Here is a 15,055-nt window from a genome sequence, read left to right as displayed (position 1 = left end):
TACAAACGCTTTTTCAAAGACCAACTCGACCGATTCAAGGCAACATGTTCATCAAATCAAATCAATTAACATTTATTTCCATACAAACACAATATACAAATACAAACAATAGGATTTAACAAGACTGAAAACTGTATGGAGGCATGGCCCATTAAAGCAAAGCTTGTAAGCTGGGAAGGTAATAAGATCATTTAAATTATAAAACAATGCGTAAAGTAACAACAATAACATCAAAACGAGACGGATAAACGAAACGCAAAATCATTTAAATCCAGTGGACACTATTGGTAATTGTCGAAGACTAGCCTTCACAGTTGGTGTATCTCAACATATATGCACAAAATAACAAACCTGTGAAAATTTGAGCTCAATCGGTCATCGAACTTGCGAGATAATAATGAAAGAAAAAACACCCTTGTCACACAAAGTTCTGTGCGTTTAGATGGTTGATTTCGAGACCTCAAGTTCTAAACTTGAGGTCTCGAAATCAAATTCGTGGAAAATTACTTCTTTCTCGAAAACTATGGCACTTCAGAGGGAGCCGTTTCTCACAATGTTTTGTACCATCAATCTCTCCCCATTACTCGTCACCAAGAAAGGTTTTATGCTAATAATTATTTTGAGTAATTACCAATAGTGTCCAATGCCTTTAATGATACAATAATAATAGTGGCTTATATAATAATAATAATAATAATAATAATAATAATAATAATAATAATAATAATAATAATAATAATAATAATAATAATAATAATAATAATAATAATAATAATAATAATAATAATAATAATAATAATAATAATAATAATAATAATAATAATAATAATAATAATAATAATAATAATAATAATAATAATAATAAATGTCTAGGCTCTAGGGTCTTTTCGAAATGGGCTCCGACTGAAGGCTATGCCACATTTTAAAGAATGTGGTGTTTTTTTGCAGATGGTCGGTGCTTAAGATAGGCGGACGGGGCCTAATAAGCCAGCGCCGACGCTCTGGGTTAAGAAAAAGTCCCGTTTCACCCAGTCAGCTGCCCTTGTAATTTAGTGAAACTTATCTGTACATGTATCATGAAAAATGAGCACCATAGCTCGATCTAAAGACCCCCGAACTACAACACCCCCCCCCCCCAATCATTGAAGAGTGTTGGACACATAGGACAATAGTTTTCATGTTTAGAGGTTAAACTAGCCACTGTGTGATGCAAAGACGTTTTCGAGCCAGTCTCCGTAACGAGCCACTTTGGCGTAAACACCGGGGTAGTTCGGTCTGGCACACCCGTAGCCCCAGCTCGTGATCCCCGTCAGATACCACCGCTCAACGTTCGCTGACTCGTCCCGTCTACTGCACACCAATGGACCGCCGGAGTCACCCTGTCAAGAGGAAGGGAAAAAAATCAACCAACATTGTTAATAACTTGGTAAATAAGTCTTAATTGTTGTTTGTTTCAATAGGCGAAGTCGATGGGAAATTAGAAAAGGGTTAATTTTCACCAATAGCAGGAGTAAAAATGCCACAAATACAGAATGATGTTGTATAACACATAATGAAAGAGGTAAGCACTGCTATTGTTATGCGTCTAGATGTCAGGATACTGCCGTTGCTATGGGTGTTGTACACAGGTTGCTATGGGGAAAGTAGGCATTGATGGCTTTGGGTATAGTATAGTGCATTGATTGCCATGGGTTATGGGTATCCTTTTGTTGATGTGGGTTCTGTTCACTGGAATAGTACGTTGATTGATATAGCCATTCTGCAACTGGTGCTATGCTACGGGTACTCCTTTTTTTTTACTATGGGTATTAATCACTGGTTGCTATGGGTATAGTACATTGATTGCTATGGGTAGCCTACAGTTCGTCTCGTTCTTGTGTCTTTCTTTTAAAAATAAGCAATAATAAGATTGAATTGTTTTGTTTACCTGGCAGGAGTCAATTCCTCCTTCTTGGTATCCCGCGCAGATCATGTTGTCTGTAATTTGTCCGCCGTAAGCATTATTACAATCTCCGGTGTTGACAATGGGTACTAATGCTTCTTGTAGAACGTAAGCAACGCTACCGTCCTCTATAATAGAAAAGGAAAGTAAAAACAATCAATTCGCCACAACAGATACTGCTTATTTGGGAGAGCAAAACTCAACAATATTGGAACCAGAGAACAATGCAATAATTATCTTCCAAAACAAAGACCAATGGCTGAGATAATAAGTTACGAGACAAAGTGAAATAGCCGGCGAATGTAAACACTTATAATCCTTATGAAAGCCCACTGGTATAAACAGCGCTATAAACTGTTCTTTCTTGTTTTTACTAAAGAAGAGTAATTTGATGGAATAAAGTTAGCATATTGTTTGTACAGACTGTCCAAGTCTCGCGCGTTTTCGAAAAGCTGCGCAAGACTTGCACAACCGCCTTAAAGGCAGTGGACACTATTGGTAATTACTCAAAATAATTATTGGCATAAAACCGTACTTGGTAACAATGGGGAGAGGTTGATAGTATAAAACATTGTGAGAAACGACTCCCTCTGAAGTGCCATAGTTTTCGAGATAGAAGTAATTTTCCACGAATTTGATTTCGAGACCTCAGATTTAGAACTTGAGGTCTCGAAATCAACCATCTATAACGTACACAACTTCGTGCGACAAGGGTTATTTTTCTTTCATTATTATGTATTATCTCGCAACTTCGATGACCGATTGATCTCAAATTTTCACAGGTTTGTTATTTTATGCATATGTTGAGATACACCAACTGTGAATGCTAGTCTTTGACAATTACCGATAGTGTCCACTGCCTTTAAACATAAATCTCATTAGCTCTTTTTAGTATTACCCTGTGTGAGGCCGAACCCAGCGATGTAACACACAGAGGTGCCGTCGAAGCCGGCACTGCCACCCGCGTCCAGACAAACCGAGTTGATGAACCGACTTTCCTCTGGTGGTTGACTAGCAAGCACCATGACGGCGATGTCGTTGTCAGTGGTTTCGTCGTTGTAGTTTCCATGAATGATGATATGTGTCACGTCACTGACATGCTCGTCGTTGTTCTCGCTGTCATTTTCTCTGTTCTTGCCCAGGTATACTTTCCAGTCAGCTGCAACGTTGGCTCTGAGAAATAAAAATAGAATATTGATAACTAACCTAATTTTCAAGAGTGGATTTTTTTAAAGCGGTTTATTACTGTAACGAACAATCAGGTTTTAATTGGGAAAATTATACAACAATGTTTTGCATTAGTTTTACCTACGGACCAGCCATTTCCAAGGATTCTCAATCTGGATAAAGGATTTTTCATTCACATTTCCCCAAACACTCATTTCTGAAATAAGGTATACTTTAATTGTGGCGATTTGTTGTATCATGTCGGATACGCAGACTAATTTGCTTTTAACCCAAATCCTGTCAGATGTTCTCTTTATCTCTGATTTTTTTAGATTATGGTTTGAATGCGAAGGCACCATGACTCTTTGATGAGTAGTGGTGGCTCGCTGAGCCGGTGTCGCATGCAATTATGTCCTCTATGCAATACTATCCGGAGAGCATTATTGCATATGCAATAATGTCCGCCGGACACATTTGCATATGCAGTTGTGTCCACCCCGTGCAAAACCGTCCTTGCAGTAAATTAAACGCCCTTGGTCGTTTATTTTCATAAACAATAAACAAAACGTGAATATACATGCTGCATAAGGTTCAGTGCATGCACGCTCGCTTAGATTATTCATATAGGTCGGAAGAGTTCATGAAATCGACGTGACTCTGCCGTCTGTGAATTCTGTATGTTACTAATATGATTTGATTTCAAGATTGTATTTATCGCTATATTAAATATTAGCTTACCCCGGACCAGAGACGCAGTGGGCCGCGGTTACGATGTACTTGTTCTCCACCAAGGTACCACCACAGCTGAAAGTACCATCGAAATAAAGCTGGGCGTACCACGGCCAGGCACCGCGTGCAGCGTCTTCACCACCCACGATACGTTGAATTGACTTGTCCTCTGGCTGACGTGTACCACAACCGCTGCCTTTATAAACAACATACATCAAGATGACACACATTATTGTCATTGGTAACATCTCGTGTACAAAAGTACAGTAGTTAACAATAGCAAATATTGAGGGAAAAAAGACATAAATAAAATTGAAACACGATACTCTCCTGTACAAAAGTACAACAGTGAACATTTGTAAATACATTAAAATAAACTTATGAAAATGGAATGACTATAAAGTTCATTAAACTGTCGGGAAGTATATTAGGCCTATAGGTTTGATCGTTGTAAACAATGAAATGTGTCTGAACCCATAGTCCATTTTTTTTTAAATGCCCTTCACAGAACTGTGTTCCATTTACCTGCTTCTGGTAAACATGTCATGAGTTTACACATCTGGTACTCGACGTTTTCTCCCGGGCACTCCGTGGCCGTCTCGCAGGGGCAGACCCGGGTTCGGTGCCTCTGCCCGGCGCCGCATGGCGCGTTACACTCGGTCCACTCACCCCAGTCTTCCCAGCCCCCGCATGGTCTCGCCGAACCTTGTTTGTGGAGAAAAAAAAAGTTGTAATTTTTTTGTATTGCAAAGCAGTACAAGTTGGTTGCTAATTTTGTATTGGGAAGGGTTCAGTTTGTTTTAACGCTTTGGTACAAAAGACCAAGTGGGTGAAATTTCACAGAGCTCTTCACACGAGAAGTAAGTGAGCACAACCTAGTGCGATTAGCAGAATGAGCCAATAAGGTAACGCTGCAACAAAATATTATCTTTGTATCTTCAGCTATCCTGCCTATTTTTGCTTAGTAGAAAATTGGGAAGCAATGCCTTTAATCTGCTTACAAACATTGATATTGTATTTTTATTTTGTTATGTATGCAAGTCGCTACAATCAACTAGTAAAATTGTTTTATCCGGGGGCGTTGCCACCTACATGCCACCTACTCCTGGGGCTGAAACAGTCTTGCAGTTCATATACGGATGTAGGCTCGGGTATCATTCATAATAAACTCGGCCTAACCCCCAGAACTTTTAGTTGTAGCCAATATGACCTTTTCGTACGAGCCGATATTTCTGAAAGTTGCGTTAATTTGTGTTGAGAACATGTTCTACTTACATTCTTGTTCGTCGCTGGCGTCACTGCAGTCCCTTTCCTGATCACACTGCCAATAGTCTGGAATACACCCACCACTCGTGCAATGGAATTCATCAGCAGCACATGCACCTTCAAACAAATAGAACAAAATGTCAAAGGTTTGTCTGCGAAAGTCATTTTATTTATTTCATCTTTGAGTAGCACCCAAGTGGACCATATTTTCTTTTGAAAAACAACAAAATCACGGAAAGAAAAAGAAGTTTAGATTGGTCCACTTATCGGGCAAAAATTTCGTAAAAACAATGTTCTGGTAAGCTGCTACAGCAATTACATATGGTGCAAGCTATAGGTAGTGATATTTCGGCTGGATTTCCTATTCTGGTACTATCGCTGTGCTAATAGATACTTTTTAGAAAGTTGGCCAGTTTGATATGGGCTGTACTTGTTTTTGATGCAGTGGGTTATTATCTGTGAATTTCATATAATAATAATAATAATAATAATAATAATAAGACTTGTAATGCGCACATATCCACCCTGCTGGGTGTTCAAGGCGCAGTAAAACCAAAAACAAAACAAAAACAAAACACAACACAAAGAAAAACAGAAACAACTTACAAAATTAGTCATTGAAAACCTGTGACATAAGATAAGTTTTGAGAAGAGACTTGAATTTTGCGGTACAAACACAAGATCGAAGATTAAGTGGTAGAGAGTTCCAGATGCGTGGCGCGGCTGAAGAAAAAGACCTGTCACCCCATGAGTGTCGAGACTTGGGTTCAATGAGGAGAAGCATGGAACTTGATCGAAGATTCCTTGATGGAGTGTAAACTTGAAGCAGTTCAGAAATATAGTGGGGATCATTGCCATTAAGAGCTTTGTGGACAATGAGCATCAGCTTGAAGATGATTCGTTGAGAGATAGGGAGCCAGTGTAGTTGTTTCAGAATGGGGGTGATAGCACAGGATTTTCTAGACACTGTCACAATGCGGGCAGCAGTATTTTGGAGCCGTTGAAGTCGGGAAATCTGTTTGTTAGGAAGACTGTAGAGAAGAGCATTGCCGTTGTCAAGACGAGAAGTAACAAATGCGTGAATGACCTTTTCAGTGGCACTTTTGTCCAAGTACTTGCGAACAATGTTGTTGATGTGTGGCTGAAGTGTCATTGATGAATCAAAAATAACCCCTAAGTTGCGAGCTTTCAGCGAGGGAGCTATCCGAGCATCACCGATGGAGTTGTATAGCACTGAAACCTTAGTTTACTGTTGACGTGACCCAAATAAAAGGAACTCCGTCTTATCATCATTTAACTTCAGGAAGTTTTGTTGTGTCCAACGTCGAATCTCTTGGATGCATTTCTCAAGTCTTGCAATAGATGCATTGGCGTTTTCTTGAGAAGATTTAAACGTGATGTATAGCTGAGTGTCGTCTGCGTACACATGGTAATTCAGATTAAATTTAAGTATGATGTCACGAATCGGTAAAGTGTACAGCGTAAACCACTGCGGGCCGAGTACCGACCCCTGTGGCACAGAGTAGTTCAAAACAACAGGGTCGGATATCGCAGTGCCAATACATACATGCTGAAAGTATGAATGTGATCAGAAATACGTGAAGACACTACTCGTTCAATGACTTTTCCCAAGATATTTTAAGTGTGCAACCGGTCTGTAGTTTTTGAATATCTCCTTGTCCAGGTTTGGTTTCTTGATGAGCGGTCTGATGTAGGAAACTTTGAGGCTATCGGGGAAACAACCGGAACTGAGAGATTCGTTTACAAGCTTAGTGATGTAGGGTACAAATATATCAATGTTTTGCTTTATCATGGATGTTGATACTGGATCCAGCTCACAGGATTTTGAAGGAGATTTCATAATAACCATTTGAATTTCAGCAACAGTGGCAGGCTCAAACACAGATGATGTTGTACAAAATACTATTTGGCTACTTATATTTTTGAATTTGAAGAAATGGCTGAATAAGTAATAACAATCTATTTAGCTTCTGACCGGCACTCTAACAAATAATATTATGCCTTACAATTTTAGGGAGACTTCCAACATAGGGTTGGAGGGTCGAAGGTCTTGGGCACATACAGTCACGCTCGAACGCCTCCCGCTCTAGTCAATTTGTCTTTTTTTAAAACTAAAACTTCCACTACATAACAGTGACAGTATAAAATGTACTTACAGTTGACTTCGTCGCTCAAATCTCCACAATCGTCGAAGTTATCGCACTCCCAGTAACCCGGAATACACGAACCAGTATTTGCGCATTCAAACTCATGGCTGGCACAAGCCGGAGTGTCTGATAATAAGAAAAAGATTTCAGGCAATAATCACCAACAATGTTCGTTCATCAATGTCTGCATCAATGGTTTAAAGGCAGTGGACACTGTTGATAATTACTCAAAATAATTATTAGCATTAAACCTCACTTGGTAAAGAGTAATGGGGGTAGGTTGGCAATATAAAACTCCCCCTGAAGTGGAGTAGTTTTCGAGATAGAAGTAATTTTCCACGAATTTGATTTCGCAACCTCAAGTTTAGAACTTGAGGTCTCGAAATCAACCATCTAAACGCACACAACTTCGTGTGACTGGGGTGTTTTCTTTTTTTATTATTATCTCCCAACTTTGATGACCGATTGAGCTCAAGTTGAGATACACCAACTGTGAAGGCTAGTCTTTGACAATTACCAAAAGTGTCCACTGCCTATAAAGCAATGTACACGTTTGGCCCAATGTCAAAGCCCAGTGTCCTCACCTGGTGTCTCCAGCCTGGTGTGTGCTCTCATTGGTCATAGAAGTTGAAAGAGAATGGTGATAGAAAAACACCCTTGTTGTACAAAAAATGTTTGCTTTCAAGTCGAAGTAAAAGGCTTCAGCTGAAGTATTTTAATGTTTGAGTGAGAAAATAAATCTTTCTCAAAAACTTCGTTACTTCAGCTGAAGTCGTTTCGCACAATGTGTTATACTATCAACAGCTCTCCGTTGCTCATTACTGAGTAAGTTTTTATGTTAATGTATTTTGAGTAATTACCAAACGTGTACAGTGCCTTTAACGTTCCTCGTTATAGAGTGTACACTAATAATGCGTCAAGTTGTGTATGTACATAATATATGATTTTCTTCAGATGGGTCATTGTTTCAAACAGCATACCATGGTGAGGAAACATTTAAATTTCACAAAATGTTCGATTCAAAACAAGTGTGGATTTAAAAAAATAACAAATAAAAATACCACCCAATTGGCACTTTCGGTAAACAGTAATGCCAAAGGCCCATACTTCGTGTATCACAATTTATGTATAAATTAATAACAAACCTGTGAAAATTAAGGCTCATTCGGTCATCGGAGAAGGGAGAAAATAACGGGAAAACCCACCCTTGTTTCCGCACGTTTCGCCGTGTCATGACATGTGTTTAAAATAAATCCGTAATTCTTGATATTGAGAATTGATAATTGTTTTAATGTTTTCTCAAAAAGTAAAGCATTTCATGGAATAATATTCCAAGAGAAGTCTTTCACCATTACCTTCTGTAAACCCTGTACGTTATTTCTGTTCCGAAAGTGTCCAATGGCTTTAAACAAAACACTACTTACCAGGACATAAGCTAGGATAGAAAGAACATACGAAGTCCCACCACCAGCCTCCACTTCGTGTTTCACCCAAGTTCCTAGGCTCGATTATTTCATCCCCTGTGATAAAAAACCCACCATAATTAGTTAAAGGAACATTAAAACACAGAATAGTTTTTTTTTTTCTAACAAAACAGTTGCTGGCAGTGTAAGCACTTTATGTAATCCACCATATACATAAACTGACAAAACTGTAGAAGTTCGAGATCAATCGGTCATCTGGGTCACGAGAGAATAATGAAAAACCGATTAAAAATTTTGCATTGCGAAATTAGATTATTTCTCATAAAATATGAAATTTCAGACAGAAATATACCAAGAGATGTTTTCTACTATCATCATCACATGTGTAAGTTTTATGTAAATCTGTGATCTTCACGATTTTTGTTTCTTACCAGTTCTGTAACGTTCCTTTAAAATTTAACAAGAATATACAGTCAATATCCAAAGAGAGTGACCAGCCAGTTTGCCATTTAACATTTTTTTTTAGCATAGTTGTTGCAACATTATCGAGTATACAGTGTTGATTTATTAACCATGAATGTTTATTTACTAAGCAAGTTATTTAACTGGACAATTTTGGGGACATGGAAATATAATAGTTTTTCAGCTGAGTTTTTTGACATTATGTTGTATTTAAAAGACATTCATACTCAACTGTAGTTTCGATAACGAATCTACATATGAATGATGATTCGTTACGAACCTACGATTCATAAAAAAATAATCTACACCTTCATCAATGGAGTGACGTCATAAAACAGTGACTTTGTAAAAATTGTAAAATTGTAAAATTGTAAAATCGCTATGGGTAAAGAACTAAACAATTTGTGTTGTTTAATGTGATCTTTTTTTTCTTCATGTATTGAGAAATTATACAAAGTTTGAGTGACAAGAAAGTGAAACTATTTTGTTTTCCCGGTGGAGCAATGCAATTAGTTTTTTCCCACGCTTTTTATATCGTCCATTTCAAAATGATAAAAGTTCTTTTAGGGCAGAGGGTCCATACCTTTACCAACCGGTGTTTTCCGTTTCATTTCATTGATCATGTACTCGGCTAGTTCCTTCTGTTCACCGACAGTGTTTTCTCCTCTCTGTACCTTTGCGGCTCCTTCCTGTAGAGCATTCCTGTGGTTCACGAGTTTCTAATAAATTCAAAAGGATGAAAACGACTTAAGAAACAAATTTCAAGACCCGTGAAAATGTTAATTAAAAATTGCTGCTTGTATGAACAGAAACGTTAACAACAACAGCCACAGCCAAGAGAGAGACATGCTTCGTATCTCAATTAGAAACAGGATTAAATGCACAGCAAACACTGGACTAAGATTCATCATAAGGACAATGAAATAAAGGAAGCTAAATGGACATACTGTCGGATAGAAAACACAATGATGGACCTTAAGAAAAATGGACTGACAACCAACAGGAGAGAGGGGTAAGAAAATTAGGTAGACAGACCATGGAGTTGGAAATCAGACTAGGTAACCGAGCGGAAAGGAGACAATAAGACATTATGGATTCTGAAAGCACGCAACATCATGTGGTAATGGTGTTTTTTTCTTTCATTATTATCTCACAACTTCGACGACCAAATTGAGCTCAAATTGTCTCAGGTTTGTTATTTTATGCATATGTTGAGATACACCAAGTGAGAAGACTGGTCTTCGACAATTACCAATAGTGTCCAGTGTCATTAAAGGTAAAACAAGGCTACCAGAGAGGGGGCTGAGAAATGACCTACATGGAAGTAAGTCCAGTATTAACATAACAGCTTACAAAACAAAAACAGTTGCAATGGGAGGCCCACAAATGTGCACAACAAGATATTCTACTGTGCATCAGGTGGACGGTATGTGTCATCGTCAACATTATTGTAATAATGGAAGGAAAATTAATGTGGCTGAACTTCGGAAACGAAGGAAAACCAAGAATTAACAGTGCACTACAACAGTGAGACCCTTCTACCCGATGGCAAGTGCAAGAATTTCTTCTTTGAAAAACTCGCTGTATACGCATGCATGAGCAATGGCATTGTACAAGAAAAAGGAATGCCCAGGCGGGGCCCTGGACATTCCACTAGGTTTTGTCTCTACTAGAATAAGTAAGTAATCAAATGAATTTGCAGAATGTTAAGTCGGTTGTAAAGAGAAGAGAATAGAAAGACGACATCAGGGTTTAATGCAGGAACAACATGAACCCATGGGTTAGAATTAGCAATGCCTCCATGATGAACCAGAACTGGAAGAAATAAAAATGAATGGCATTTACATGCGCAGGGCTACATTATACACTGGATGAACACAGCCTAACTGATGATGGTGGTTCATTAAATTATAATCTTCTTCTCCCTTTTTTCATAAAAAGAAACTTTGTTTTCGAGCTATCGATCGTTTTAACTTACCCTCACGAGACTGCTTTGCTCCGTGGAGGAAGATGTGAGACCTGCACGGGAACTTTGCGGACAGATCCCCGCGAGACAGACGAAGAGCATCCCGGCAGCGAAAAGATTAAACATCTCGAACGCGGACTTTCGATTGTGCTTACAAAAAGAGCTAAGTTTCGGTTGTGTGTTTTGTTTCGTTATGGCTCCCTTCTCCAACAGAGTTTCAAATTGTGGCTACAAGTCTTGTTTGATCCTCTTTATATAGACCTAAAACGTTTTGCAAAAAGATGACGTTATTGAAGGGGTTGACGTCATTGAATCTTCCGAGTTGGATTATAGTTGAATATCAAAAGACAATGACGTCCGGATTCCAGGGAGACAGGGTTGACTGCACACCAAACTACTGACTACAGTAAAGATCCCTGTATTTTGGGCCGGCCAACCCAACAATGACTGAGTCTTATCAAATTAATCAATGGGGCTACGTCACAGGATCGAAGAGAGCGACAAAAGCCAACTCCCGATGAAAATAAATAGAAAAGTGCACTGCTAGATGCCATCATTTCAGCAAGCAACATTACATAAGTAGGCCTAAACAGACTATGCCAATTGTTCTATCAAATATCTATCTAGTGCTTCAAATTTTTTTTATAGTTTTACTCAAAGTATATATTTATATTTGTTTATTTTATAGTATCTAAGTGTTTATCATAGTGATTTTTTTATTTATACTCTATTCGAGGATTGGATAAGCAGGCTTTTGAGTCATAGTGTAGTAGTACGCTTTTGTTTATCCTGGCCGTCTTAGAATGGATTGTTGTCCCTTCCTCTTCCTTCCTCCACATCCCGTACCTGTCCTGTACCCTTTTGTCTAATCCCGCTCCTCTAGTTACCCTGTATTTAAGTTACCTTTTTGAAGTCTTATTATCCTTTGTTTTACTTGTATGTATTTGTTTTTGACACTGGCCGAATAAATATTAATAATAATAATAATAATAATAATAGCTCTTTGATGTTGCTGAACGAGTTCTAATACGTGTTCCACTTTCAATACAGATCTTCAGTTCCTAAATCACTCACGCCTGTTCGGCGCTCTGGGGCGCTCTATTCAATGGATGCATCGATCCGGTTAGAAGCTTTAGGATTCCTAACAATGGCTGCTAAAAGGTGTGTCTGACACAGAATGACAGGCCCTTATTTGGGCACTGTTGGCCACCATGGTTCTGCTACCATGTTCCCTGGGAACAGACTCAATATTTTGCCAACGCTTATAGGCTTAACCGATGACACAATCATTTAAAAATTAATAATATTTTGGTTGGTATGGACACCTTTCTTTTCATTCCAAGAATTGCCACAACTGATGAGGTGATGCAAAGGAGCCTAATAGATTTCTGTAACTTTTTAGACAGATCGAGCATGGAGGTAGAATTGGGTTGAATTATCGTCACTGCATTTTTTTGGGAAGACTTACCAAAACTGAACCGTCATTTTTTTTCTTGTGGTGTTTATTTTGTTTGTTTGTTTGTTTTGTACACTTTTGTTTTGTTTTGGGTTTGTTGTCGTTAGAAGTTCACCGATTGTTTATTTTTTATAACATGGTTTGTTTATTAACAAGGATTTAAATGAATCAGCACTGGGGAATCTATACCCTTTCCAAAACAAGTGACGCCATAGACGCAACATGACGTCGAATGGGGGTAACACAAAGCCCTCTATAGACAAATGACGACCAACCACCTTTACCATTCCGGTTGGGTATGGCTTAAACTCTTCCCAGTCTTTTCAGGTTGACTTCTGACCGGAGCCTTCGTATTGCTTGGATCTTGTAACACGAGGCAACTTTTACAGGCGATGTAGGCAGCCAACATCAGTGCATAAGAGTGGAAAACACTCTTTGAAGAGCGGAAAACACTCTTTGAAGAGCCATATGAGGGACAACTCTTTTTCGAGTGGTCTTCCACTCTTTTATATTGGAGTTTGCATCTTTTTGAGTGATTTCTCACTCTGTCCTGGAGTGATCTAAACCCCTCCAAAAGAGTGAAATATAACCACCACTGTACTGTTAGAGAGCCACTTGATGGACAACTCGAAATGTAAAGAATGGTGTTTTTCACTCGTTTACATTTGGAGAGTACGGGACCACTTTGGTAGCATGCACCCCGAGTCTATTCTCGAACCTATATCACAATCCATAAGACAAATATGTGTACGTTGAAATGTGACTGCTGATCTCTTCTCGTTGGAGATCACGTGGAACTGGTTGCATGTAAATCACCTTGTGTGGCGTGGTCTTCAGATTGTCTCTGATTGTCTTCTTTTAGATCGATTCAATAAAGTGAACCAGGACAAATTTTGAGGGTGGAAATTCTGTACTCAAAAAAAAAAATGCGGCCCCAAACAGGATCGTCAAACTCGACCATTATACAACCTAAAGTCTCTTTTTCGTCTACAACTTATGGTGTTTTATTAACGAACAATTCGTGTTTACTGAAGGGAAATAATGGTACTAAACAAACTACTCAATGACGCAAGTATAAAGAACACAGACCACGAGGTAGTCATTGTTTTTTTAAAATAATTTTCCAATGATGGAAACTCATGCAAACTGACTGGCTGCATGCAAACGCCAGTCTGGCAACACCCAATCTCCCATATAAATATTGGTTTAACGTCTGTTTACGACTGCAGCAAAACAAAATTGTGATTCAGTAACTAGACTGCAATAATACTTATTCTAGTAAAATGTTAACATTGTAGTATTGGGAAGTATTCTACATGCAGCACACTTCCTATCACTGGATTGTTGATCTTGAACTTGAACAATAACTATGGATGAAAGAAGTAGGCCACAATAACAACCACAATTTATGATTAATAATATTTCTGTGAAATCGTAAATTGTCGCCACTTTGGTTCGTCTCAGGTGACCAAATTTTGACCAAAGCCTCAGTGTGCAGTATACCTCATGCTTAAAGGGAAGGTACACATTTGGTTATTGTCAAAGAGTAGTCTTCTCACTTGGTGTATCCCAACATAAGCATAAAATAATAAATAATAATAACAATAATAAATAATACAAGGCATTTATAAGGCGCTATACAAAGAACAGATAACAAGCATATGTGCAAATTTGAGATAAATTGGTCATCGAAGTTAATATTTGTTTCGATTAATTACCAAACGTGTTCCCTCCCTTTAAAGAATCAAATTTAACTGTATATAATAACCGCCGCCAAAATGTTTTACTGAGGGGGAAAACTGATGTTGATCTACGCATCTCTATTGGTTTATTTCAAGCACCATTAAAACGAATACACAGTATGGCGACCGATAGGTCGAATTGCACTAGTAAAATACATACAATTTCTCTACAAAAGGTTAAACACACAGGTTATCGGTAACAAGCAAGAAGTTAGGAACACCTTGCCTTGGGTCGGTTGAGTTGGTCTTTGAAAAGCGATTGAAACCGTTTGCTACAAAATGCATATGGGTAGAAAGATGTTGTAAAAGTAGAATACAATGATCCACACAAACATGCCTCGAAATTGCACGGTTTTCCTTTTACCTCGTCGACACGGTCGGCCATTTATATTTGACTCCCATGAATTGGCCGACCGTGTTAGTTCGCACAGTAAAAGGAAAAACACGCAATTTCGAGGTAATCACTTGTGTGGATCATTGTGTTCTACTTTTAACAACATCTTTCCAACCATATGCATTTTATACAAAACGGTTGCAAACGCTTTTTATAGACAACTCGTCGTTCCTTTAAGAACATTCAAACACCAAACAATCAACAAGCACAAGTGATAGTTCGTATCTTTTGTCTTCACGTTAAGAACATACTACCCAGATGTTGTAGGCCCCCTTAAAGCTATTATACACTTCGGTAAAAAAGAATTGAAAAAAAATCACAGATTTACAAATAATTTAC

General features: G+C 38.4%; 1 protein-coding gene across 1 annotated transcript; it reads right to left on the bottom strand.

The window, feature by feature from the left end:
* Window positions 1-813: 813 nt before the first annotated feature.
* LOC117305602 (serine protease hepsin-like) lies at window positions 814-11,491 on the bottom strand. Its single transcript, XM_033790478.1, has 10 exons — window positions 11,137-11,491; window positions 9,742-9,877; window positions 8,697-8,792; window positions 7,282-7,398; window positions 5,114-5,221; window positions 4,364-4,543; window positions 3,848-4,034; window positions 2,841-3,115; window positions 1,928-2,070; window positions 814-1,379 (listed from the first exon to the last, which is right to left on the bottom strand). The coding sequence occupies exons 1-10, from the start codon at window positions 11,248-11,250 to the stop codon at window positions 1,194-1,196; spliced, it is 1,542 nt and encodes a 513-aa protein (XP_033646369.1). The 5' UTR covers window positions 11,251-11,491; the 3' UTR covers window positions 814-1,193.
* Window positions 11,492-15,055: the final 3,564 nt, after the last annotated feature.

The sequence above is a fragment of the Asterias rubens genome, unplaced genomic scaffold, assembly GCF_902459465.1.
Source record: "Asterias rubens unplaced genomic scaffold, eAstRub1.3, whole genome shotgun sequence".
In the NCBI taxonomy this organism is placed as follows: Eukaryota; Metazoa; Echinodermata; class Asteroidea; order Forcipulatida; family Asteriidae; genus Asterias; species Asterias rubens.
This window is presented reverse-complemented; position numbering and strand designations above follow the sequence as displayed.